This window comes from Opisthocomus hoazin, chromosome 1, assembly GCF_030867145.1.
Source record: "Opisthocomus hoazin isolate bOpiHoa1 chromosome 1, bOpiHoa1.hap1, whole genome shotgun sequence".
Lineage (NCBI taxonomy): Eukaryota > Metazoa > Chordata > Aves > Opisthocomiformes > Opisthocomidae > Opisthocomus > Opisthocomus hoazin.
The window spans coordinates 97,685,960-97,713,296 of NC_134414.1; the positions used below are offsets into that span (position 1 = coordinate 97,685,960).

The 27,337-nt window shown below is 36.8% G+C and overlaps 1 protein-coding gene across 17 annotated transcripts in view; it reads right to left on the bottom strand.

Annotated features, from left to right (window-relative positions):
• The window catches only part of DMD (dystrophin), a 1,341,705-nt gene that overhangs the window by 728,833 nt on the left and 585,535 nt on the right, over nt 1-27,337 (bottom strand). For all 17 annotated transcript variants that reach the window (XM_075430270.1, XM_075430262.1, XM_075430225.1 and 14 more), the window contains 9 exons: nt 26,985-27,130; nt 25,320-25,532; nt 21,284-21,397; nt 19,577-19,732; nt 16,586-16,756; nt 14,031-14,213; nt 12,325-12,459; nt 11,419-11,568; nt 3,143-3,304 (listed from right to left, as the gene is read on the bottom strand). In XM_075430270.1, coding sequence (XP_075286385.1) covers nt 3,143-3,304; nt 11,419-11,568; nt 12,325-12,459; nt 14,031-14,213; nt 16,586-16,756; nt 19,577-19,732; nt 21,284-21,397; nt 25,320-25,532; nt 26,985-27,130 — 1,430 coding nt within the window. The remainder of the gene's footprint in view (nt 1-3,142; nt 3,305-11,418; nt 11,569-12,324; nt 12,460-14,030; nt 14,214-16,585; nt 16,757-19,576; nt 19,733-21,283; nt 21,398-25,319; nt 25,533-26,984; nt 27,131-27,337) is intronic.

The window sequence follows — 27,337 nt, forward strand, 5'->3', positions numbered from 1 at the left end:
CCTTGGAAAACTCTGAAAGGATAAACAAAGTACCAGAAGATTAGAAAAATGAAGTTGAAGTACCCATCTTTAAAAGCACAAAAAGAATATGTGCCAATGATGTCACATCTTTGCAAAAAAAAAAAGTATACAATACACAAAGAAGACAATGTTATAGCTGGAGCGACATACTAAGTCTCAAGAAGAACAGCCTACTTAGTTTTAGACACTACTCTTCAAGAAAAATTAACTGGAGAGTCCAAATGAGAGGAGCAAATCATTGGACAGAAACATGATTGAGAAGGCCAGACTGAATAAGCTGGACATGACCAATGCAATTTGTGCGGTTAAAACACAGTTTATGCAGTGTTCAGAAGCTATGGAGATGTGTAGAGTGTGAGAACCTGTATAGTATGGAACTCTGCATAGATGTTCAAACTTTAAGCACCACACAATGTAAGCCTACACTTTTGAATAACATTTCTCAGCTATTCCCTCTTTGGCCACTGATCTACACATGACTGAATGAAATAATTGTCACAATCTCCAGCAGAGGAAAAGCAAGTGCAAATAGCTTTAACATTAGGCATTTTGCTAAGTAGACAATTGTGAATCCTTTGTCCCAAAATATTAGTCTGAAGGCAACAAAGCATGGCATGATTCTTGTCAAGTAACACATTGCACAACTGAACAACTCTGTCATTATATCCTCACTTTAACTTTGGTTTTGAACACAACGGTATTTTAAAAACAGATTAAGAGCCATCTCTACTTAGAAAATAGTCCAGGCATGCAGTACTTATCAATACATAACTGAAATTATAGGAGTTTATTGAAAATGCAAAGCATACTACTTTTGCTTTTCTCAGAAATGCAATGATGTTCATTTAGTCTCCTCACTGCATTTTGTTCTGTCCGAATACAGCATCTTTAGTTGTACTCAAAATGAGTCAGTAAGTAGAAACTGTTGGGTGGCAGTGGCTCTCTAGCATTAAATGCTCAGTGCCACATGGTGGAGTAAGAAGCACACAGAATTTACATTCAGAAAGTCATCCAAGGGAGAACTTGAACAGCACATATCTAACTCCCTTTTCTTTCTGAATAAACTAAACAGATCATGTTATTTTAAAAAAGAGCTAAATATGATTTTGTTTTCTCAGATTCATTTCCAATCAGTTGAACCAAAGATCATGCCTTCTATTGAAGCTATAAACGGATTTGAATTTTTGAAGCACACACACAGAGCTCCCAAACCCTGAACAGATTTCCGACTGTAAGTTCTCCCATATGCTCTTTTAGAAATGCAACACATATTAGTGAACAGTTTGCTAAATCTCTCAGCATGGATAAACGGACCCCTGCCCAGAAACCAACATCTTTGGCTGAAAGATTCCTATTCCAGCTCTGCAGACACTATTGTAGGGTATCTTATATGAACAAACTGTTTTCAGCTCTACAAGAGAGCTTTGCCAGCAGAAACTCCACAGGAGATACAGCCATTCAGTATGTACCTATTCTGCCACCGGCTGCATGGCCATTCACTAAAAGAATGGCTCCGTATCTTTACCCACATAAAATGGACTGTTTATTCCTTTTCCCTCTAAGGATTTTAAAGAACTTCATAACAGAACTTCAGAGAACTTCAGTATTTGCATTAAATCTGTTCAGTTGTTAATTAAGATATTTCATTAGGTCCCACTGGTATCTTAAAATAAAAACATGAAAGGGGAAAACTCAGCAGCCTCTATGCTGGTTTTCCCACAGTGGATATGGTACAATCAGGTGAACTCGACACCAGACAATAAGATTTCAAGAACAAAAACAAGTTCTCCAAAAGCACTGAGCTGAAATTTTCCCATGAAAGTGACTAATTAAGGTTGGTTGAGTTTTATGCTGCTTCAGGTACTGAAGTTCTGAATTACTTCCTTTTACACAGCCTGAAATCATTGCCAGTATTGTACCTGAGGATGCACATAAATCAAATATGTCCACGGGATATATGAAACAACAGAGAAAAATGCTACAATGTATAGGGTCCAAATACATCAGAAAAAAAAAGGACATTTTCCTATCAATTTTTTTAATGTATTAGAGTTGTATAATTACAAGATGAGAAATTAAATACAAATATCTGCATGTACCTACAAACACATACACTAGAAAAGCAACTGAAAGGTATATCTATCTACATTGTAATTCAAAAGACACGGCAACCTTTATTTTTAAAGGGGAGAAAACAGGATTTTCAGGGCTACGTATGTGCAGCTCTGAATCTATTAAAGATCATCTAAGCTACTCCATACAAGACATCTATTTTTTACAATGACTTACCACTCTACAGGAATGCCAGAAAAAATGCAATTGAACACCTCTTCTAAAATCATTATAAAGCATTCATTTTATATTTCCCTGTAGCATTTTTTGTTTGTTTTTGTAATCTGACTTCCAATATTTAAGTGGAATTTACAGAAATGCATGTACACAATAATGTAAACTGTTCATAATTTTATATCAAAGATGTTTGGTTCTATTTAATTTGTATTCTTACCATTTTAATGCTACAGTAAAGCAGATGTTATAGAAGAAAGAATGAAAGACTAAAAATGAGAATTAGATGTACAATTTCATTTCAAAGGCTCAATAAACCATTTCTAAGGAATAGGAAAAGCTGTTTCTGTTAAACTTACATGAACTGCAAATATTGAAATATTAGTATATTTATGTGCACATCGTGAAATAATTAACAATGTTTTATATGTTTCAATACTTTAGTAACAATCCCTAGGTCATGCAATCAACTTGTAAAAGAGGTATCTAAGAGTAGTAAAGATGATGAGTTTCTTCTTTCTAGCACGGGAACTGAGTTTTAAAGAGTCACATGGTTTATTTTTGTCATTTTAAAGCTACTGCATAGTCTTCCATGACATTTATAGCTCTTCACATCTTCCGGACAGGTAAATAATATAAAACAGAATGAAAATATGACTTTACTAGAAAATTAGCTTGAACTTCTCTAAGTAATCCTACCTAAAATTTACTTGCACTTTCATACTGATCATGTTGCAAATCCCCATTATTGGTATCAGGCTGAGGGACAACCAAAGACTCTTCAGTTGATTGAGAAAACCAGTAAGAACATCAGTTGAACCTGCATATAACTTACCTGTGCTTCCTGAGGGACCTGTGCTGCATCAACTCTGTCTGCAATGTAGGCTGTCAGCTGTTTGTCAATAACAGCGAGAGACTCTTGGATTAAGCGGAGGGTTTTGTCAGTCTCCTGGGCAGACTGAATACTCTGTTCAAGACTCTTTTGTCTTCTCACGGCCTAAAAACAATGACAAAGTTATCAATAGTCACAGTAACAATGCATAGAACACATTTTTTCCCCCAATTTTTTTTTTCTAAAAAATGCAGACTAAGAATCAAAAATAGTACTCCTCACGTGTGCTGATCCACCTTTTTGTATGATAAGTTGCGTATCTTTTTGCCACCCATTTAGTTCTTTTTAGTAAGAAACAAACAAGCAAAATCCCAGACTGGATAGACAAGTTCTAAAAAATACAGGACCCTGAAAAACCAGTGCATGCATTGAGGATTTCTATACAGAGTGGAAGTTGGCAAAGCTGTGTAACAAAACCATCCTGACAGTGCAGTCTTTCATTCTGAGGCATAGCGGTCCTCCTGATCTTATTATATAGTTCAAGGGATTTTGTTTACTGAGAATAGGGTTACTGTCATCACAAACCCATCCAAGACAATCCACTTCAGTAACTGAGAGGGATAAAGACTCTCTTGAGAGGAGCTCTTTTATATGAAGTATAAATAGATGTCTGGAACACAGGCAATGCCTACTCTGGAGAAAAAAAAAAAAAAAGAAAAAAAAGAGATGGATCCATCCATTGTCTTGTTTGTGAACCTGCCCAATCTATTATCACTCTTACCATAGCCTCTTTTAGTCTAGAAAGTTGACTCTTGTTTCTACGCCACCATCAGTGCCACAGTGGATTGCCTACCATCACCTTCTATACAATCCTTTTTTTGAGAAGGATGCTTTTTTTTCAAAGGAGCTCCCTTTATGGTTTATCAAATCAGAATAAAGAATTCTCCTTCCAAGTTGTCCTTCAAACACATATTTAAACATTTGACATAAATTGGTTAGCTTTAACTATTACTCGTAACAGATTAATATGATAATTACCAGGTAATAACATGGTACTTTATCTGTCATTGTGTTCACCTGCAGTCTCGTATTTTACTTAGACTACAGCTTCTGCCTAGCAGAGCTTCTGCTTTATACAAAGCACATAATAACTACCAACAATCTCAAATGCAATACAATTTTTCTCTGTACAAGCCTAGCCATGCTGCTGACCACAGAATAAAATGACTAACCTTGTTTGACGTGAATCAAAGGAGGAGAGAGAAAGCAAGCAATGTTTAAATAACCTTGCTAGGCGTCCTGCCATTTTTCAAGTCAAATCACACTTTTTCTCTTTGGTGAGCCAGCTATATATTAATTTGATTTCATAGCTATTACAAAACTCTTGCCTTGAACAAAAATATCTCTCAGCAATTCAGTGAGAATTGTTGATATATCCATACCTTCTGCACAGACCTCGGATTCTTACAGAGCGTCACATTTAAAAACCAAAAAGATCCTCTTTGTGACCATTCTTGCTAGCTGTTTGACTTAGTTAAAGGATAGGGAACCAACCAGTATTTACTATATTTGTGTTTGTAAGCTGCTTTGTGCTATTTCAAAACAGCTGATCAGATAATCTTCTATCACTGCCAGTTCCAGGAACCTTCTGTGGAACTGAGCAGCTTTACATATCAGACCCATGCTGTCAGTGTTAATGGAGGCACCTGAGACACTAAGGTATTACTACTCCACCAAATGAACCATTAAAACAGGGCAACTTCCCAGTACAGTACTAAGGCTTGTTACTTAAATGACTTTCAGTTTCGTCTGATTTGAGATTTTATATTACAATGTTCTTAGCCTGTTCAAAGCAGCGGGGTTAAAACCCACAGCTTCCATTTACCTTGGCACCCCTTACTACTAATCTGTAAGCCTGGCTCAGATACAGTCACACTCTACCTTTCCATTTGCATTGCTATAAAGTAGACTGAAAGGCACATTAGATCAGAAAACAGGGTAAGTATGTTTCTAAGGCCCACAGGAAAGGGCATCTCCTGGAAGGATGAAAGAAAACCTCTCTGCCTTTACTGATCTCTTTGGCTAACCGGCAGGACTAACCTACATGCATACTCCATTCATACTAAGGGCTGTGGTGTTCTGATGTTCAGAAAAGCTCACCATTTAAAATAAGACACCGAGAAAGTTCCTTTCTTATTAGTTATCAAAATAAGCAACTGCACTTTCTGGAGAATTCAATACATTAGACACAAATTTTGTGCTAAGTTCTTTGGAAAAACTACATTTGTAGCAACACTTGAAGTTTTGAAGCTTTGTTAAATGCTGATCCATGCTAACTATTATTTGCAGCTAGGCACTTGCTTAAGTATAGATAAATTTGCTGCCAGCCTCAGGAGCAGATTGCGTGCATGCAATGAAGCAGTTATTACCGCATAGAAACTCACAAAAAGCTTTAAAATCATATGACAAATATGTGGTGATGGAAAAGCTGTCATCTCTGTGCTGATATCAGCAGAAACTATGTACATCAAAATCCTGTTCTAAACTACAACCGGAAAATAAAAACATTCCCAGACTCATTGATCAAATACTAAAGCAGATGAAGTTAAGAAAGAATTACAACAAATCTTTGCCTTAGTCTGACTGATTTATTATGGCTGGATTTCAAACAAATATGAGGTCAGACAAATATATATGCATGCTTGTGATATCTTGACGTGCACACAGAGTTTGTACACACACACAAAGACAAAACATTCCCCTAGCACTGTCTTCAGAGAGGATTTGATTACAGCCCAAGAACCTGTGTGACATCTTGTATCTTCCAAGGGAGGTAAAAGCCTATCTTTTCCACGTATTTTCAGTATGTCAATAAGCAGCCAGACATAAAGGCCAAAACAGTTAGGAGTCTGCCCTTTGGCCTTGCAGGCAAGTAACACCACTACTTAACTGGTTAAACGCCTTGGCCCAAGTCAGGTACACTGCTGTATTCCCTCCTCGGAACAGACCCCGTCCTGCACCCTCACCTAAAGTCAAGCCCCTGCCCTGACCCTGTTTAATTCACACAACAAATGCAATGAAAAAGTCTTCACAATAATCTTCTAAAAGGTAAAATACGCTCAAAGACATGTATGAAAATGTAAGATATTTCTCCAGTACATAACAGCTGACTCAAAACCATAATCCTGCTCACTAAGCAGGCCCCTGGCACTAGCACTGGCATTGCAGAATACTGATCAATTCAGCCCACGGGAATGCCACAATACGGACAAGGTTTCTTCCTCTCTTTCTGTTGAAAAGAGAGTTACTGACGGAGGTATTTATTAGAGGGCATTACAGAAAGGAGCAGACATACTACACTCTTGCATCTGTGAACCTGAGTTTCAAATTTCTCCTTAAAACTTATATGTCTGGTTGTGTGCAAATCTATAGATGTGTATTTTTGAAAAAGATGTGGAAGTTGAAATTGTTTATATATCTATAATACAAAAATATTTTAATTTATGATGTTCTGGGTTTTGGGGTTCCGTTTTAGTTTTTGTTTGTTTGTTTGATTTGGTTTGCCTTTTTTCTTTCTGTGAAAGATAACAATTTTCTCTTCCTCTGTGGAACAAGTAGATGGTTTAACATTGTAGTGTATAAATGGGCAGGAGGACATAAGAGGAAGCTCTAGTTCTGCTATCAGATCATTGTCAGTAAGGCTGAAGGCTTTAGTCTCTAAAGGGAAGTGTCTGACAGTTAATTGCTAAATAGGAAATCTCAGGAAAATAACCAACTGCTTAATTATTTCAGAGCCACTGAAATGTTGACAGCTGTCAAGGAAAACAAAACAAAAAAAACACCAAAAAATCTGCTGTTAGGCACTATCCGAGTGAAGAAGAAAAGCAAAAATATTTACAGACTGAATTTTTATACAAGTCTCTACAGGTTTTTATAGATTTCTACTTATTTTTTATGATTAAGCATAACATTTAATTTTTATGGTATGGGTATTGCATAAATCTGTTTACAATATAACAAAGACCAGTGGTAAATGCAGGATATGGTAACATTGCATATTTTTAATATAAAATGCCATGTTAAGAGAAAGGGTGCACTGAGAAGTGATCAAATATCAGGAAAGTTGGAGGCGCTCAAACAGCTGGTTACGACTGTAGATCATTCTTTAATGTTGAATGTTATCAAGCTATGTTCATAGGCATTGCCACTTCTTCCTTAAATAATAAATATCATGTATTTAATGACATGAGTCACACAGGCAGTTACCAGGATGCTGGTTAGAGTTCTACAGTTAAAAACAGGTAGAGTTTTGTTGTTGAGACCGTACTCAGTAGCTGTGCTGTCAGAGAAAAACAAAACAAAACATTTCCAAACTTCTAGTACTTTCACTCATGGTATATTTATTTATAATGCAGAATCAATTAATTAGCTTAAAAGTTACAGCTCATGGAAAGGGGTCTGTTAAGAAAGGGAAATATGTTAGCTCTTCTTGTTGGCTGAGTTATACTCTCTAATTATTGAGAAATCTTACCACAGGGCAAAATTAGGTAGTTAAAAGTTAGAAAACTTGAACTTCAAATTTCCTTCTTAATTTGTTTAAATTACTTTAGAATTTGACCTAAATTCTTGGTATTGTAACAGTTGCATCTGAATACATTACAATATCTTTGTACATTTTGCATCAAATTGTGAATGTGTTAATCTCTGCTTTTTGTTTGCAATCAGAGTGGATTAGTGTTTAGACTTCAACTAGAAACACCTTTTATAACATTCAACACATTAATTTTGGTCCCAGCAACTTTGAATACCCTCCAAGCTAGAACTACTTCTGCAAATTCCAGTAATATATCACAGTGTGTTTTTGAAGTAAATGACTACAAATATTTGACCTTTCAACCCCAAAATAATACTCATCTTTGACCAGCTGTATTCCAAACCTGAAAACCATACCAAGGCAGACTTCTTTATCTCTTTATGTTAGCACTGCAGACACAGAGTGTCTAAGAGCTTGTAAAAGCAGCCCTCTTAGCAGCCTTCAAAGCAATCATGTGGAGATGGGGCATGAAGAATTCTTTCTCCTCTTGAGAGGAGAACAAAACAGAAAAAATGTGTCAAATGATGAATGTGTGCTTTTTGAAAGAAACAAAGGGTAAACTTGTGGGGAGTCCTAAAAGAAATTAAGACACAGTCCCCAAGAACAAAAATTGCATGTAGTGTAAAGCCCATCTGAACAACAACATTTTATACATCTTTTTGCAAGCATAGTCTCAAGAATATCTAGCTGACGCTTTTGAAGTTTGCTGGACAGGATGTAAATCACTTTCAGTATTGCAGAGGACAATAGCCACTTGCAATATGAGCTTGAAGTTCTTCAGGTGACAGCGATTTTTAGATTCAGTATATAGAGTTGTAAGTGAATCAGTCCTTGAAAAGTAAAGATAGGGTACATGTTGCTTATCGATCGGCCCCAGATGTTCAAAAGCAAACTAAACATACTCAGTCTTTGTTAACTAAGGAAGATAAGGCACCCAAACATAAAGCCATTATCTGCCTTTAGAAATGAATCTCTATCTCAGTAGCAATGTTGTGTTGTCTTTCAGCATCATTCATATGGCAGTGGTTTAGTTTGGTTGCTCTATTAGTAGTGAATAAATATTTCACGTATCAGTTTCTGCTCACATGAGCTTATTGTCTTGGTAATTACCTGCACAACTATTTAAATAAAAATAAATAACTTAACCACATTAGGATAGCCTATTAGTCTGTCTGAAGTAGAAGTGACCTTGAACACAAGCAGAATAGTGTTATGTGCCTGCAACCTATTTTTATGCAAGGAAAGTGCATGCTATTTGGATTGCAACAGGGCTATACAAACAGCACAGAAAATTCAGTGTCAGGAATCTATGGAAAAAAAAGGGTGTGAGACTTTAGTGGAAAAATTAATAAAACATTTTGTTGTAGAAAACATACAGTAAAGAAGCAGTTTGACTGAGTCATCTGTCAATTTAAATAGCTTCTTTACAGCTGTTATATTCATATACAGATCTCACCATTAGTATTTGACTACTGAATATCAGCTCAAGCTTTCAAAGCAGGGGAAGGGCTTTGCCCCCTCTGCTTTTTGTCTGTATTTAAATTTAATTGGAAAGCGGTGAATACATTTCTAATATATTTTGCTTACATACTTATCAAAATTGTCTCTAGAATTTCACACAAAACCTTCATGTTGTAATTCTCACATTTAACACCTGCAGGTTGCATGAATTTTGATTTAATACCTATTATTGTGAAGACTGAACAGTATTAATTCATCACTCAGCAAGACTATTTGAAAGTCCTGTTTTCACACACCAGAAGCCCTCTGTACATTCCCAGATTTCTCCTCCAAGTCAGGAAAAAAACAACTGATACCAAGAAGCAGAAATCTGGACACCATCTGCTTTCAAACAGAAGTTAGATGTGAAAAAAAAGAAATGAAAAACAACCAGAATGGGTATAGAGAAGGTTATGTTTAATTTTCCGTTATGTCGCTGAATGTTATGGGACTGAGTGAATGTCTACACTGCACCAGAACCACTGCCAGTTAGCAGAGGGAACCAGGCTCTTTCCCTCCCCCCATCCTTCAAGCTTAAGCTCAGAACAGCTGAGGACCCTTCCTTAATTTTTATCGTAGTGTTTTTACTTCCAAGCAATCTTTACTTGTGCATTGTTTACATCATTGAAACTGAGCAACTTTTGACCTCTGTAGCTCATCTTTCAACATGTTCTGGTTCCAGACATAAAGAAGGTCTCCGTGTCCTTTGCTAGGTCTTTCCCTAATAAATCCTTTCTGATATTTATCAAGTACTGAGCCGACATCTTCCTGATATTTCTCTCCGTAACTCCCAGATCTTCCTTTTGAACAGTAACAGTCATCTCAAAAGTTACTATTTTGTATACGGTCAGAAATCCTCCATGAGTAACACTTTTCATGTATTTCCACCGAATACTTCTGTAATTTAATTGCCTTGTTAGTCTGTCCTGTAAGGTTGTTCTGTATTTATTTAGAGTTTATCCACATCTTTGTTAATAGTAAACTACTAGTAGTTGAGCTATTCCTTATGTATCCTTTGGTTATCTTAAAATTCTTTGGTGAATTCTGTTTGGTCCTGCCCTTGTACACGTCCACACACTTCTGTATTAGTACGCACCCAAACACGTGCTTAATAAACTCCTAGTATTAAAAGTAGATATTCATGCACAAGTATCACAGTTTTGAATTGATTTACCAGCAAAAAAAGTATACTGTCCCACTAGTGGGATCTGTCAAAGAATTAGTAAAATTTTCTTCATGGAGTCTGGCGCAAAGATTGCTCATCTAGCATATTGCTAGATTTGAGTCTTCTTGGGCTAAATTTGTCTATATTGAAATGTCTTTATAAAATCTTCCATTGATACAAAAGCTCCTATTTATTGTTTAGTAATGAATATACCTGTTAGAGAATGTTACTCATTTAATTTTGAAAACAGTTTGTTTCTCAATAAGAGTTTTTTCAGAGAAAGCATCTCTAAATATGCAATTGAAGATTAAATGCACTAGATGGTCACTTCAGAACTGGAACTTTAGGGTTACCTACTGTGCTAGTTTTGGCTTTTCACAGCAGCCCATATGGTGCTGTGTTTTAGACTGGTGACCAAAACAGTGTTAATAACCCAGGGATGTTTTAGCTATTGCTGTGTAGTGCTTGCTCAGTGCCAAGGCCTTCTCTTTGTCACTCTGCCCCTCCCAGCAAGTAGGCTGGGGGTGGGCAAGAGGCTGGGAAGGGACACAGCCAGGACAGTTGACCTGAATTGATCAGATAGATATTCTGTACCACACAGAGTCATGTTCAGCAATGAAAGGGTGTTGGGAGGGAGTTTTTCCAAAATTGCCATTGCTCAGGGACTGGCTAGGCATTAGTCTCCTGGTGGCGAGTGACTGGTTTTACATCACTTGCTTTTTCCATTTTTTCTTTCATTTATTAAATTGTCTGTATCTCAATCCATGAGTTTTCTTGCTTTTGCCTTTCTGATTCTCCCTTCCATCACACCAGGAGATGTGGAGAGTGAGCGAGCAGCTATGCGGTGCTTTGCTACCTGTTGGGATTAACCCACCACACCTATGCAAACCGTCCACTTCTAAAATAAGTCTCTGTGTGCTGTTTAGGAACTTTACCAAGCAAGTAACCCTTTTTTTTTTTTCCTAATGGTGCTAGACTGTCCGTTGTTTAATGGGAGGACAGGTCAATTATTAAATATACCTCCTGTTGAAGTTCTTCCCATCGAGTATCGAACTTCTCAAGTTTCTCATTGATCAATTCATCCAAGATTCCACCATCAGTTAAAGTCTGAGCCAATTCCCGAATCTGATTGCGATTATCTTCTGGATGCCTCATTAAACATTCCAAAGACTGAAAAAAAGTCAAAAAAGGAGTTTGTTTTTCTTCCCGCAAATAAGATTCTACAGAGCTGTCACAAGTCCCCTTAAAAATGTGAGAAAGAAACTTCACATTTCATACACAATAGAGGCAGAGAAAAAAGATAAAAATATGTATGTCCCATGTCTTGACAACAAGTGTTCTGTACTACTTATTACAAAAAAACAAAGAAAGATTTTTTGCAAAGCAATAAATTGGGTGTTTAATTTTAAAATGAGTTCAGTGGGAGTATTTGTGTACTTAAAAATAAAAAATTTACTTGAGTATCTGAATGGATGAAATTCAATAGCAAAAATGCATTATCAGTCTAACGTTTTATATTTTGATCGCTAAGAGTATTAACTCAATGTCTACAAGTTGGAAATGTTTCATAAATAAAAATTAAGTACTAATAAACAGAGTTGCAATGCTAGGGTGAAAGCTTGCTCTTTCTGAGGTCTTCAACTTTTTTTGACTGGCTTAAGTGAGGGCATGTTTTCTAAGAACGTGTATTTTATTGTGAACAAAAATTGTCTCTGACATCAGGCATAACAAATTTAATTACTCTGTTTCACTTAGGTGGATTCAAATTCAATACCTCATTTGTTGAATCAAGTGAAAACATAGGACTTTCCAAATATTCTGCATCTTGCTCATGTGTAATGTTGGTTCATAGTTTTTTTTCTGAATGTAATGTGATTTACAATTTATCATTACATGTGATTCAATGTTATTTAAGTCAGTACTTACATCTAGAGACTCAGAAATCTCTTCTGCACCTCCCTGGATATTTTCAGTTGCCTTGAGTTTCAGTTCAATTTCATTCAACCATTTATTTTCTGCATCCAAATATGACAATAATTCACACCAGCATGCCCATACCTCCTGATGAGAAAAAACCAAAATATTTATTGGGATTGAAAATCTCACAGCGAACTTTCACTTATTAAAACACTGAAAACATTGCTTGCTTCATCCCCAAAACATCATGGTTGATATCTGATGGTTACGGTGCCATACAGTTGATTATTTTCCTCAGTATTTACACATTCCAAATAGATATATTACACAACCAAAACATTTTGATTAAACAGAGTAAAACCACACAGGATAACATTAAAAATTGAGTATTTCTGCAAAATGCAACTTGGCTCTTCTGTCTCATGAATTATCCACTTTATATGATTTTCTGTAAAATTTTATTGTAAAATAGAAACAAATTATCAGAATTTTTAAAGAATCATGTTAGAAGTTTATATCTTTATCACAAAATGTAGTTAGGTTGCTTATATATTCTGTATATTAATTACTTAAAGCACAAATTTATGAAATGTCTAAAATCACAGCTTTCAAGAACTCTGACTGAAATCTCTATGGAAATTAATTCTAAACCACATTTAGTGTAATTTATAGACCACTTAAGTGCTAGAGTACTAAACATAATGTTATAAAATGAAATTATGTTCTTATTCTCCTGGAATTAAATTATTGTCTAATATTTTATTTTTACAGTGCCTGAAGATACTTAAACAAGCAGTTAAAAATGGCACTTTATACACAAGCAAAACATTTAAACTCTCCATAAATCATCTTTTCATTGCTCCTTTTTTTTTTTAGTAGAATTTAAAGTAATTTTTTGGAGATGCATTAGGCTGTTTTTAGATCAAGTTTCCCAGAATGCAATTAACCTCACCTAACTTTCATCATATCAAATGTAAGTGCCTGGTCTAGGAGGAGGTTATAGAGGGATATTACCACACAACAATGACATCAAAGATCAGGGGAAATATAGATTACCAGTTTAGACTACATACCTAATTTTCCACACTGGCATTAAGAGGAGATAAATTTTACCCAGGTATATGATTGTCCTGTACGAAGTTAGCTATTGAAGATTAGTTCACAACAGAAAATCATACCTAAAGTCACTGTGATCACTGTATAATATGTTAATAGTCCTATGGCAAGAATCTGTAATGGAGCTGGCCAAAATGAAGAGGTCCACTCAAAACACAGGAGACATTCAGCTTGCCAGCAGAGCAAATGCTCTTCCCACGCTGAAATAACACCACCTGTCCAGCTTCAGGGCCTTTTAATTAAAATCCTTAGCCATGGAAGAAAGAAGCCAAGAGGAGCTGATGAAGGCAACGTCGCAGGGTTGCCACAGAAGCCAGATGCTTGACTTAATCTCAAGAGAGATGAGAACCCTGAGCAGCCACTGCTGTCTCCCACCTAAGAGCCATGTCTGAGGCTTCTCTTTTAATTTAACTCTCCAGCATATATGATTCTCAAGAAGATTTAGGTATATGGCTCATACCATGTGGTAGTCAGTATATGGCTCGAGGCAAGGACAGCTTTGGGCTACTCACGATCCCATATGATAATACAAATTTGCTCTCTACCTTACTTCTGCAGTTAGAAGGGCTATAAATACAACGACTGACAAGATACCCAACCTCCAAAGTTTTGCACTTTCCATTCAGCCTGCTGCAGAGACGCTGGTAGCTGGTAATTAGAATATCAAGTTCCTTTTTCAGAGCCTCATGAGCTGCAGGTGGAGCTTTTGCTATAAAATTATTCACAGAATCAGTAATAAGCTTCACTTTCACTTCTTTCTGCATGGCTTCCTCTTTTGCTCTCTGGAAAAAAAACAAACAAACAAAAGTTGGTGTCCTGGAAGAAAACCGATTTCTAGTAACTCTGTTAGAAATGTCTCTGACAGAATTCTGTCAAAGGGAAAAAGAAATCCCACAACAAAAAATCCCAAGAGCCATTTAATTCCCAGACTTTCTGACATAATCTTGAACGCATCCAAAAAACTTCTTTTTTTTTTTTTTTCTTTTTGTTGCCAATACATGACACTCAATACAATTCAACATCTCAAAACTATTTAGTTTTCTGGAACTCTCAGAGTAGTAACACATTTCAGTATTTTTTTTCTTTTTTCCAAGAAATGCTCCACATATCTTTGCCATAATACCTTATGAATCATGAATGACAAAAAAAATCTCTTGTGTTACAAATTCATGTAGCCAGGTTTAAAGGTGCAATGACAAGCAGCAAGACAGAAAAAATGGAAAACACTTCTGACTGGTTTTCTTCTCCTTGCCACTGTTATTAACTTGCATTGAAAGAGAATTTGAGAAAACCATTTTTCTCCAGTTTATATTTCACACTTTTAACACAGCACTAATGTTGATTTCATTTTCTCATGTTACAGAGGTAGAAAACTCAGTGTCATTATTCATCACCAGTGAACATTAACATGAAGAGAGGACAAAGTGAAAAGTCTCCCAAACAGCCCTTTCTGTGCTAAGACCTGAGGCAGACAAGTCTAACAGAGGGCAGACACAGGAAAAAAAAAAAAAGGCCTGAGGGACACAGAACCACAAATGGATGGTGAATTAAAAAAAATACTTAACAAATCATACAGAACTGATCTGGAACCACCAACTTGCCACCTTATCCTCATTTTAGCTTATGTAACCACAACTGACCAATCCAATTCGAACTTTCTTCCTCCACCTTTTGCTACTCTCTCCCTTGTTATGCCATCTCATAAGATATAAGACTGTCATACCTAGCACTGTTTCTTCTGACAGCTTACAATGGGACAGTGTCTATGACTGGAGTCTTATCACTACTGAAAACAGGATGGTGGTATACATAGTGTCATCACTGTGTACTAGTCTTCATAGGAATTTAAGAGAGAACTTCCTGGCCTGAAGACATTAAAATGAAACCTTGTTTCCAACAACCTTCTTTCTCTCTGGGTCTGAGGAAGTCCATGAACCAGAATAATTGGGATCAGGCTGTCATTGTCAGAGAAAGCTTACTAGTTTGCTCTTCTTTCCTCTTTTCTAGCTATGGGAAGGAATGGGCTGCAGGATCAACAAAGAGTTCTAGTCCTGGTTTTGCCTGTTATGTGACAGGAGAGGTGGCTGCAAGCCTACGGGGAAAAGGATCTTCAGGAGCAGGTGAAGGGATGCACAACAAATGACCTGGTTATTTGCATAGGTCAAGGTATCCCAGTTTGAACATCCTTGTACTTCATCTGGAAGTACAGAAAATTCCCTAGGAAATCCATGGCGGTTGTCTAAAACTATACATTTAACCTGTTTTATTATGCAGTGCAATGTATAATTTTGAGTTTCGTTACTTAATTACTAAAAAAGAACTGTATCTCTAGAGCAGATATTCATTTTTTATATATTCGTCTCATTTACAATGAATCAAACTTGTTCCATATATTTCCATATATTCTGTGTATTCTGACTAGCATGAAGTTATTTCTGTCAGTAAATAAAGAGATCATCAGTTCCATGGTCACATAATCTCAAACACTGGCAAAACCCCATGGACAATGAAGAGTTTATGAACAAAGTGTTGCACAGATTGTTGAAGCCATATAATCTGACTTCCTGAATAGTACAGGCCAAAAAATTCACCTATGAAATAAAAATCAAGCCCGCATCCACTGGCTATGCAGCAGCACATTTGAACACATATCACAAATCTATGTTTTTTGTCCAAAGGTCATATTCATCCCACATGAAAGAAACATTATTTACCTGAGACAAAATTATACTGTTCCTACATATTAAAGATATAAAATAATAAATCATGCATATTTTGTACATACCAACATGCATACCAACATACTAACATGCATCTTTTTTTCTATCTCTAATATAAAAAGACAACACAAAACTGATTTCACTCTATCAGTTAACTGCTGTTAACACCTGATTGTTAGTAATTACTCCTTAAGCAAAAGAATGTTGAAGCTGCATCAAAATAAAGTATCCCATAAAGCAAAGAGAAAATTGTGAATGATTAAATATCTTCCAACATATTCCACATAGAAATTACTTCAAGCTGCCTACTTTAAATTTAAGGCTAACAAGTAGATCTCAAAAAGCACCTTCCTAAATGAAAGACTAGACTTTCTATACAATGAAATTTCAAAAAGAACTTTAAATTCAGCTCAAAGAATTCATTAATCTTTTACCTTCAGTTCCTCAACAGCTTTCTGTAATTCATCAGGTGTTTTATACTCAAAATCTCTTTCCAGATATTCTTCCTCAGCTTGTGTTATCCATTCATGCATCTCCGACAAATCTTTTCTGAGACTCACAGTCTTATCCAAACCGCCTTTTAATGCTGCTTTCTTAGCGTAGGCCTTTAAGAAAGAAAACATTACATGGTAGCTGAAGCAAGACTACTGTACAAACCTGACAATATTTTAGCCTGAAAAGAACCAAATTAAATCCTATACTAATATCATTGCTGTAATTAGGCAGATGTTAACAAGTAATTAGACATATATTAATAACAGGTAATCAAGAAGGTATTACACATGTATATCCATCCCTTTTTTAGTGAATCATTGCTGTTCAGAATGAGTTTTGAATGATCTTACAAGACGACTCTACACCATATGCCGAGGTCGTCAGAAAACAAATCTGAAAAAATGTCACCCAGGGACTATCTTCTAAAAGATGAAAACAAGAACAACCACAGGAGATCTTGAAAGTGCATCCAAGGATAAAACCAGAAGCTTTTGAGCTGTGAAGTCAGATAATCTCCTAACCAGTTTGAATGCAACTGCCTAGAGAATAAAGCAATATGAGTACCTTTCTTTTACTGAAGTTGTTATTGAATCTCTCAGAAAGGTGTATATCCTAAAGAGAGATAAGTGAAAAAAGGAATCTCCTACTGGAAGTAACTACTTAACTTGAAGGGAAAAACACTTTTGTTAAATCCTTTGTCAATCACTATATATGGGTCACATTACTTGTTATATAGCTCATTTATAGAACTAGATGGTCTTCAAAGTCCCTTCCAACCAAACCATTCTATAATTCTATGAATTGTGCATCAACTTATCAAAATTGTCGATAAGTGATTGAGCCAGTGAGTGAGCCATCTTTCAATGGTATAAAGAAGTTTGCAGCAAAACCAGGTAGTCGTACTGGTGCCATTTTTCAAAGTTGGGTATGCAGAGCTGATCACTCAGATATCCTGCACTGTGATGCTGCTTCAAGTAAATGTTATTTCTGGTATCATCAGAAGGAATTGTGTCTTTGTATTTGGCTTTTCTGACTATTAATGGTTTCGTTATCCACCCTTGAGGATTTGCTGTTAAACATAAATGTCATTCTACACAAATGTTGTTCTGCAGAACAGAGTAACAATAAAAAGGTGATGTCCAACAAGTCTAAAAGCAGAACTGTACGTGGCCCTGCAAAATCGCCTCTTCCTCAGTCACAGCACCAGAAGGGAGGGTAATCTCCCATCACCTGGAAAGAATATCTGAATGCCAATTGTTAGATCTCACAGTCCTGTTAACTGTGTGTATATCAAGTCCAGCTGACTTTTCCAAATCCTTTCAACAAAACCTCACAGACCAAATGGATTTTTATATTTACTAGTCATGTATTTTAATAGCTATTGCTGAAGAAGCTGTGATAGAAATTCAAATGGAGAGGCAATAATATGTGCTGTGTATTGAATGGAACTATTACAGGGAGATTTTCAGAGAAGCCAGACTTCTAAACTCATAAGGCATTACTTCAAATTTCTGAGAGAGAAGTGCAAAGGTATCCAACATTAAATTTACAAAAATAAGCAATTAAAAACTCCACATTAGTTGAAGGGGAAAGACTACGGGATTGGATCAATAAAATGTCATAGATTTCAAAGAGCAACTTTTTTGATAACTGTGTTAATCAGAAAAAATATATGGAGCCTATTTTCCACATGTAAAGTGAAGAATAATAATTTTAGAAAATATTAGACCACCTTGAAAAGTAATGGGTTTACTGTTATGAAAAAACATGTTAAAAAGTAAACAACAGAATGAACTAATAGAAAAAAAGTAAAAATAATACAACATGAAAGATGTTTCCTTTGAAATGCCACAAAAAATGAGAATCCAAATGCTGTCAATGAAATAATAGTATTTTCTAGCTTCCTTAATCCGTAACATTATTTGTTAAGAATGTCTTTAATTAAAACAAAAGAACTGTCCTTTCCTGTTCTCTGCCCTGTTCTCTCAAATTGGTGTGACCACTGGAGACTGTAATTTACACACATGCATATGTGCACATACTCTTAATTCCAAGTTATTGAATTCTCAGTTCTTCAGCACTTTAGCATCTTATCTAGAATAATGACACGCAAGTACAATGACACAAAATAAAATGTAACAATCTATATACAGAACTTGATTTATTGGCAAATGCCTATATACCTATCAAAATGACCTGAGGGATGGAGCACCTCTCCTACGAGGACAGGCTGAGGGAGTTGGGGCTGTTCAGCCTGGAGAAGAGAAGGCTGCAGGGAGACCACATTGCAGCCTTCCAGTACCTGAAGGAGGCCTACAAGAAAGCTGGAGAGGGACTTTTTACAAGGGCATGTAGGGTTAGGACAAGGGGTAATGGCTTTAAATTGAAAGAGAGTAGGTTTTGATTACATATAAGGAAGAAATTCTTCATTATGAGGGTGGTGAGGCACTGGAATAGGCTGCTCAGAGAAGCTGTGGCTGCCCCCTCCCTGGCAGTGTTCAAGGCCAGTTTGGATGGGGCTTTGAGCAGCCTGCTCTAGTGGAAGGTGTCCCTATTCATGGCAGGGAGGATGGAACTAGATGATCTTTAAGATCCCTTCCAACCCAAACCATTCTATGATTCTATGATACCACTTTCAGAAAGCTAGTTTTGCAGGAGCCATAACTTACATTGCTGTTAAAATCTAAGATATTAGTATATAGCTTTTTTATAAAAATAGTAAGATACTGTATTATACTATAAAGATATATATTTTACATGTATGGCTACATGCTAAATAAAATTTCTAAAATAGAAGTTTAATTAATGTGAACCAAGTAACTCTAAATTTTGTTTCATTTCTACTGCATATGCATAGAAGGACAAATTCTGCCAATAAGAAATCTGATTATTAATTTTAAATGAACCAGTCAGAGAGGGAGACTTGATACCTGTTGGCAAACGTGTTCCCATTGAACATTGAGCTCCTTTAGTTCTATCTCTATTCTGGAAGCAAATTCTGGCTCTGCTTCACTCTTCATTCTCTTCCCAATCTCATTAACACTGTTCAAACTGGGCTGGATTGTCTGGATGTCATTTACTAAAGCCTAAAGGAATAGCAGAAGATTAGGCAAGCAGCATTCACACAAATTTGCAGATATACTATCCCCATCAAAACATGTTTACATGAGATTCTGACATGTCTTTGGTCCAGATCTCCAGTGAAACAACCACAATTTCCAGGCTTAACTATGAAAATAAATAAAAAAGGAATGAGCAGCTGTAATGTGGTAAGCTATTCTATATCCGATAAAGTTCATTTGCAAAATACACAATATAAATTTCTAAGTGTTATGTATATAATATATACACACATGTGTAGTGTCATATTACATGTATTATATCTATTACAATGCCTAGATTTTTTATTCACATTTACACAAGAGCATCCCATCGTAATGGTGGAAAACTATTTGTGAATCCACCTTATCAGATATGCCAGCACTACCCTTGGGTTGGTAATTCAGCTGATAACTTCCTTAAAATGGTCTGAATGGTGAAATTCTCTGGTTATGTCTAGTTATTAGAATAATATTTGTAGTATATTTCAATATTATTTAAGCCCTGAGGTAGTTCTGAATTGCCACCTTCACTTTTATTTCCTAAGGCCTTCTTCAGTGCTGCAGATATTACCTGGGCTTCCTACACAATAGAAAAGCCTGGAAGTGTAAACACATAAAAGATTATGAAGATTTTGGTAGCTTTATTATATATTTGACAGTAATGGCTAATACCTGTGCAAACTCTTCATAAATTCAGGCGACAGATTCTAAAGGAGTCACATGTAACTTACTACTCTGCAGAGGCAACAGTTGTCCTATATAATTTATAATCATTTTTGTTTAAATAAAGGGTAAGAGAAAAAGTCTGAGGCACTCATAGTTCTGCAAGATCAATATATATGTTTCATAATATTTACACATCCTGTCAGAACATTTACAGAACTTGTAAATTCTACTGAACATATAGACAGGAACTATCATGGGTTACAAGATTCACTGCACTTACACACGTTGTTGGGACAGGCAGAAGAATTTGTAAAACCTGTGATGGAAGTATCAATACTTCATGATGCTTTAAAACTCTGCTGGGACAAAATCCTAGAACTTGTAAGTTTAATGAAAAAAAAAAAGAAGGATGTAACTCACAATACCTGCAAGTTCTTTTGGTACAGTCAGAAAAGCTTGTAAATCATGTGTGAATAATAGATACAGAAAAAGATCTTCTGGCACAGATTCTAGAGTTTATAACAAATGCACATGCAATGTTTGTAAACTCAACAAAGTAAATAAACAGTTATCTTAAGAGGCGGCTACTAACTTATTATTTGCTGCAAGTACCCTCTTTGATGTTTTGCTCCTGCTATAAATACATAATCATACAGTCACTCTATGCCTCCTCTCTAGTAGTTTCCCATTTTTTTACACAGAATTTTCCTTCAAAGCCAGAAAATGCAGGAGGTTCAAATATATCACAAAAGGCAACTCCCTTACAACACTAAATTACTTTTATGAACAGTAATAATTTGTGTAACTTCTGTATAAGCTAGGCTTATAGAGAAGAATTGAGTAATTACCAAGCAGGCAGGTAATACTCACTGTGCATTGCTCAAGCTGCTTTTCCAGTGCTTCTGAATCACCAAGGGCAGGCCACTCCTCCTTCAGAAAAACATCCACTTCAGCCATCCACTTCTTCAGCGTTTTAGCGTCATTCTGTTTATTAAAAAGACATTTTATTGCATCATGCAGAACCTGACTGGCAGTAGTGTAATTCATCCTGGCACTACAGCTAAAACTCACCGCAATGTAATTTCAAGATTATTGAATCCTCTGAAAAATACAAACATAATAAACAAGCAAACCCAGTTTTATCTGGGACTGTCATCAACTCTTTACCCTGCACTCTGACCATTTCTGCCCAAGTCTGATGTGTCTACAAGCAGGCAACTTCCTGGCTCTCAAGTTTATGCCTTCCAGATACCGTTTGTTTTCAGATGCTGCATGTGTGTTCATTGGTTCCTTGCATAGCTTCACACTACTCATACTTGGCAATCAATTCAGGCTCACCTATCCAGCTCCTCCTGTGCTTCAGTTTAAATTGCAGGCTTCTTTTGGAAGTTGCATGCTCTATTGCCTATTTGTCTACCAGAACACAATACAGAAAAACTCCCTTACTGCTCAGAATGAAAGAAAAATTGTACCTGAAACAGCAATTAAAACAGATTCACTTCAAAAACTAAAATCATATAATGACTCAAGGTGTCATTTCAGAGACTGATCCTCTATTACTCTTCTAGCACTAGAATATTTGTAATCAGTAATTTGCTTCCCATAATCTTTAATTAACCCTTTCAATTAATAAAAAAAGCTGAGCATCAAATGCTTGAAAAGACGGAACGCTACCAGTCCCAGGCAACATTACATAGATAATCTAATACCTTGAAAGGTAAAATGAGATTTAAAAAATGTCACTTTAAAATTACATTAAAATGCTACCTTAGGTAAACTACTAGATACACATGTTAAAATAAAAATTATAAACTGCAAAAATTTGAAGGCAAATTATAAAGCATTTGTTCATCAAACTGTTTTCATCAACAGTGAAGTGCATATTGATATTATATGCTTAGCGTAAAGTTGAATTAAAGCACAAAAAAGGGCATTTCATTAGAATACAGACTGTGCCCTAAAATGCGTACAAAAATGCCTTAGCAACTACTATGAGATAGATAACCAAAGAAAACATTTTCCTAATGTGCTTGATATATTTAATAACAACAGGCTACCATGGAAAACGAACTGAACTACTAATAATCACACAGAAATTATCAGTACACTTCAGAATGGCAATTACTAAAACATGGTTGAAGTGTCTACTCTGCATTCCATTAGCAGTCAGTAAAAAGAGTTCAGAATCATATTTCGTGATGAAATTGTAATATCATTACAGGAACACTGTAAGTATAGTTTGTTAATGCTGCAAAATACAGATCTGATGGGATTTACTTCAAAAGGGATCAGTCTTCAGCTACCAGTGAAGATCAAATCTATGACTTGCATTTTGACTCAGACTGTAAATGCATTTTATTTATTGACATTGATTTCATCGTATCCCATGCTGACGCATTCCATAAATTGCAACAGCTGAAACAATCATCAGGAAGATAAGTCATTCAAGGAGATGAAATGACAATGACTTTTATATTGTGTACTACAGTGACTTCAGCAATAAATATAACAGCTAAGATTTGTATGCAACAACAGCTCACACAGCTTTACAAAGACATGCTCCACAAAGCATGGTCACAATGTTCACAACTTTCTCCTTTTAAGAGCAGTGAGGGAACCTCTAAGCCTCTATGTAGAAAATTCGGGGGGGGGGGGGGAACAACAACAACAACAAAATTTCTTAAGTAGAGTGTATTTCTCTGTTTTGTGCAATTGCAAATATTTCATTATACTATTGATAAAATCACTTTCCAGTTTTCGTATTTATATTAGGTTTATGTGGCAAAATTTTGCTAGCAGGGGTGGCCTCTGTAAGGAGAAGCCAGGTGCTGCCCTGCACTGTACACAGCCAGTTCCAACTGCCTCCAGTGGACCCACCACAGGACACAGCTGACCTCATGGTCATCTAGTGATGCCTCTGTGACAATACAGTTAAGAAAAGGCAAAAATGCCAGATGAACAGAGGAAGAGAGAAAAAAAGTGAGAAACAGCCCTGCAGACACCAAGGTCACTGAAGAAGGAGGGGGAGGAGGTGCTCCAACTGCTAGAGCAGAGATTCCCCTGCAGCCCATGGTGAAGACCGTGGTGACACAGGTTGTCTCCCTGCAGCCCATGGAGGTCCATGGTGGAGCAGATATCCACTTGCAGCCCATGGAGGCCCCCACAATGGAGCAGCTGATATGCCCTGAAGGAAGCTGCAGCCCATGCAGAGTCCTACACAGGAGCAGATATTTCCTGAATGACTGCAGCCCATGGGAGGACCCATGCTGGATCAGAAGAAAAGAGTGAGGGGGAGGAAGGAGCAGCAGAGTGGAGCTGGTATGGACTGACCGCAGCTCCCATTCTCCATTGCCCTGCACCACTTGACAGGAGAGGAGAGAAGAGTAACGCATTGGAGCGCAGACTAGGAAAAGAGGGAGAGAGAGAGAGTTGTTGGTTTAATTTTTGTCTTTGGTTCTCATTACTTAAATCTATTTTAATTTTCCCCACGCTGTGTGTATTTTGCCCATGATGGCAATGGGCAAGCGACCTCCCTGTCTTTATCTCAGTTCAAGAATCTCAGTTCAAGAGCTTTTCCATCCTACTTTCTGCCCTGTCCTGCTGAGGATGGGGAGTGAGAGAACAGCTGAGGTATCTGGCTGCTGGCCAAGGTTATCCCACCATGCCATTACACTTCATTCCATGGCCAGCTTCAAACATCAGAGACGTAGCTATGGAGCCAAAGTTACAGTTTAAAGCACTGTGGCATTTCAGCAGCTAAATTATAAATGGCACTGATAAAACATTCCCTTCTTTTTTGCTCCCTTTTGCTTATCTAAAAACTGATGAAGAGTAACAAAATAATCAGTACTTTTTTTTTCTTTTCTGAAAAGCTTTTTTTCCTCTACAAAAGCAGAAGTGTAAGAACACCTTGACAGAAAATCTATTCCTGTCCAGACAACACTATTGAATTAAGCTGAAAATAAAAACTACAGCTCACACGCTATTGTATTATAATTCGCAACATTCACAACACAATAATGTACCATGTTCTACTACTAGCAAATCAAAGACAAGGACACAAATATTTGATATTGTAAATAGAAGAAATACAGAGAGACAACACTGAGAAGAAACACACTGTGAGAACACAGCTTTGAGTATGGCTGCAGGACCTCAACCTTTAGAATTTTTCTTTGCAATACTCCCCATGGGTAAGTGTTCCCCAAGTGTTCATTTGCATGGAGGCAAGGAGAGAAAAACATTATAAAGATTAAAAATAGTTTCTCCATTTTTGTGACTGGTTGATCTGAATTCCTCTGAAACCTGTCCCTTGAAATTATATAGAAATAGTGCAGGAATATGTTAAAAATGGACTTATTTTAAATCTTATAACATTTAAGTCATAGACATCCCCTGTAACGCTGATACATGTGATTAATAAATAAGTATACATAGGAGATCCTCACAATGAGAGAAACAATGTAAGGTTCCAACACTGCCATTCTAAATACCTGAAATTCACATAATTGTGTAAGTCATATACACATGCTTTCTGACAACTGCTGCCAAGATACTACCATATTACAAATAACTTTAATTACGTAAGTGAATCCATTAAAGTCCATATGGTTACACATACTTCAGCTACATTGGAAAAGTAAGTTGAGGAATATTAGTAGCAATTTCACGGAAATCAAAGTTAGGTTTTGCTATTGAAACAACATAGGCAGAAACAGCCACAAAATCAGAATTCAAAATAAAATCTTGGACCCACCAAAATCAGGTGAACTTTTTAATACATTTCATGTACTGTTTTGATTTTTCACTTTGGTGTTATTTTCTTGAGGCATATAAATGTATTCTGCACTAGTCTCACACCCACAAGCCACCACATAGTAGTTGAGGCTGAATAAGTTTGATTAACCTGGAATCTCTGGAGTTTGGTCATAAGCTCCTCAAGTTTCTGGCACTGTTCCACCAGCTGCGCTGATAATTTCTTCCAGCGGCCAACGATCACCTCAATCTCTGATCGATATCTTTGGCTGACTTCTACAGGGGCTTTCCTGGACATGTCTTCCACAGTTGTGCTGAGATAGTTCAGGTCTTTTTGCTGCTCTTGCAGAGAACTTTGTAGAGCCTATGAGTAAGAAGCAAATAGTATCCTGATTCATGTGTCGAGCAATTCTCTTTGTTTCACAAACATAGGTGAGACTGCTGAAGAAAGGACTGAAAACTAAAAATGTAACTCACCTTTGCTAAAACATCCAATGACATATTCCACTGAGAAATTTGGAATTGCTTTTCTCACACAAACTACAAAGTAGATTTTTTTAGTTGAACTGAGAATATAACCAGAGGTGTTTAAACGTGTTAATAGAGGTCATCCACATACACTTAATTAATTTGAGTTAGGAATTTACTATGGCCCTTATGATTACACTTTCAAAAGAATCAGACTATGCATGGAGAAAAAGAATAAACTTAGAACTGCTTTTATGATTTAAATTTTTTGACAACTTCTTCTCAAAACTTTTGCAATTCTTAGCACAAATTTGCTGCATCTAACTGTTTTTCTATATTCTACTTTTTATTTCTGCATGTGCATTACTAGTTGCATCAAACACCACGCTCCTTAGCCATTCAATATTAGAACAATATCAAACATTGAAATGCAGTGAAGGTTTGTACCCACTGGCAAAGCTTGTTCCATATTTGTGTCTGCTTGTAAATTCGACAGGGAACCTGACAAAGCCCGCGCTGCAATTTGCAAATCAATCATTTCCATGTTAGCACTGGAAAACGAAATGAGCTAAATGTATACTTAACTACCAGAGCTATTTTCAAAGGATTATTTTATATATCATGGGGACAATGACTTTTCCTTAATGTGTTCAATATCTTATAAAATTGGTTTAAATGGTGAAGCACACTTTCAATCCTTTAACTACGAATTGATAGAAGTATCCACTGTCTCCTGAAGTCCTTGGCTAAAACCCAACTGGTATAATTGTGTCCAGTTCCGGGCTCCGCAGTTCGAGAAAGATGAGGAGCTACTGGAGAGAGTCCAGCGGAGGGCTACGAGGATGATGAGGGGACTGGAGCATCTCTCCTATGAGGAAAGGCTGATGGACCTGGGCTTGTTCAGCCTGAAGAAGTGAAGGCTGCTTATAAATATCTGAAGGGTGGGTGTCAGGAGGATGGGGCCAAGCTCTTTTCAGTGGTGCCCAGCAACAAGGGCCAATGGCCACAAACTGAAGCACAGGAATTTTCAGCTGAACATGAGGAAGAACTTCACTCTGAGGGTGACGGAGCACTGGATCAGGCTGCCCAGGGAGGTTGTGGAGTCTCCTTCTCTGGAGATATTCAAGACCCGCCTGGACAAGGTCCTGTGCAGCCTGCTTTAGGTGACCCTGCTTCAGCAGGGGGTTGGACTAGACGACCCACAAAGGTCCCTTCCAACCCCTACCATTCTGTGATTCTGTGTAATTCACTCAAGATCTGTAGCACAGGCTTCCACAGACTCATGGCAGCTTTGCGTTCTGTCCCTCTAAACTTTTGAGACATTCATTCCCACAGCCTGACCACTCACCTTGAGCTCCCTGAGTCTCTGCTCCATGATCTCATATTCAGCAACTGCAACCTGAGGCACGGAGAGTTTAGTTTCTGCCTGCTGGATCCACACAAGTATAGTGCTCATTGTCTCTTTGTAGTGTGTAGGAGGCAAACTGTCAAAAACTGCATGCAATAGGGAAGAAAAAGGAAAGAAATCCAATAATTTGGTGCCTCAATATTTGGTCTGCTGACAGAAGATGTTTGATACAAGACCAAGCTTTTTTGAAGTCAATGGCTATTTTGGAATAAATTGCAACAGGCCCAGTATGTCAGTATCAGATTTTTCCAAGAATTGTGGAAGCAGAAAACTGTTAAAGAATGAATACACTC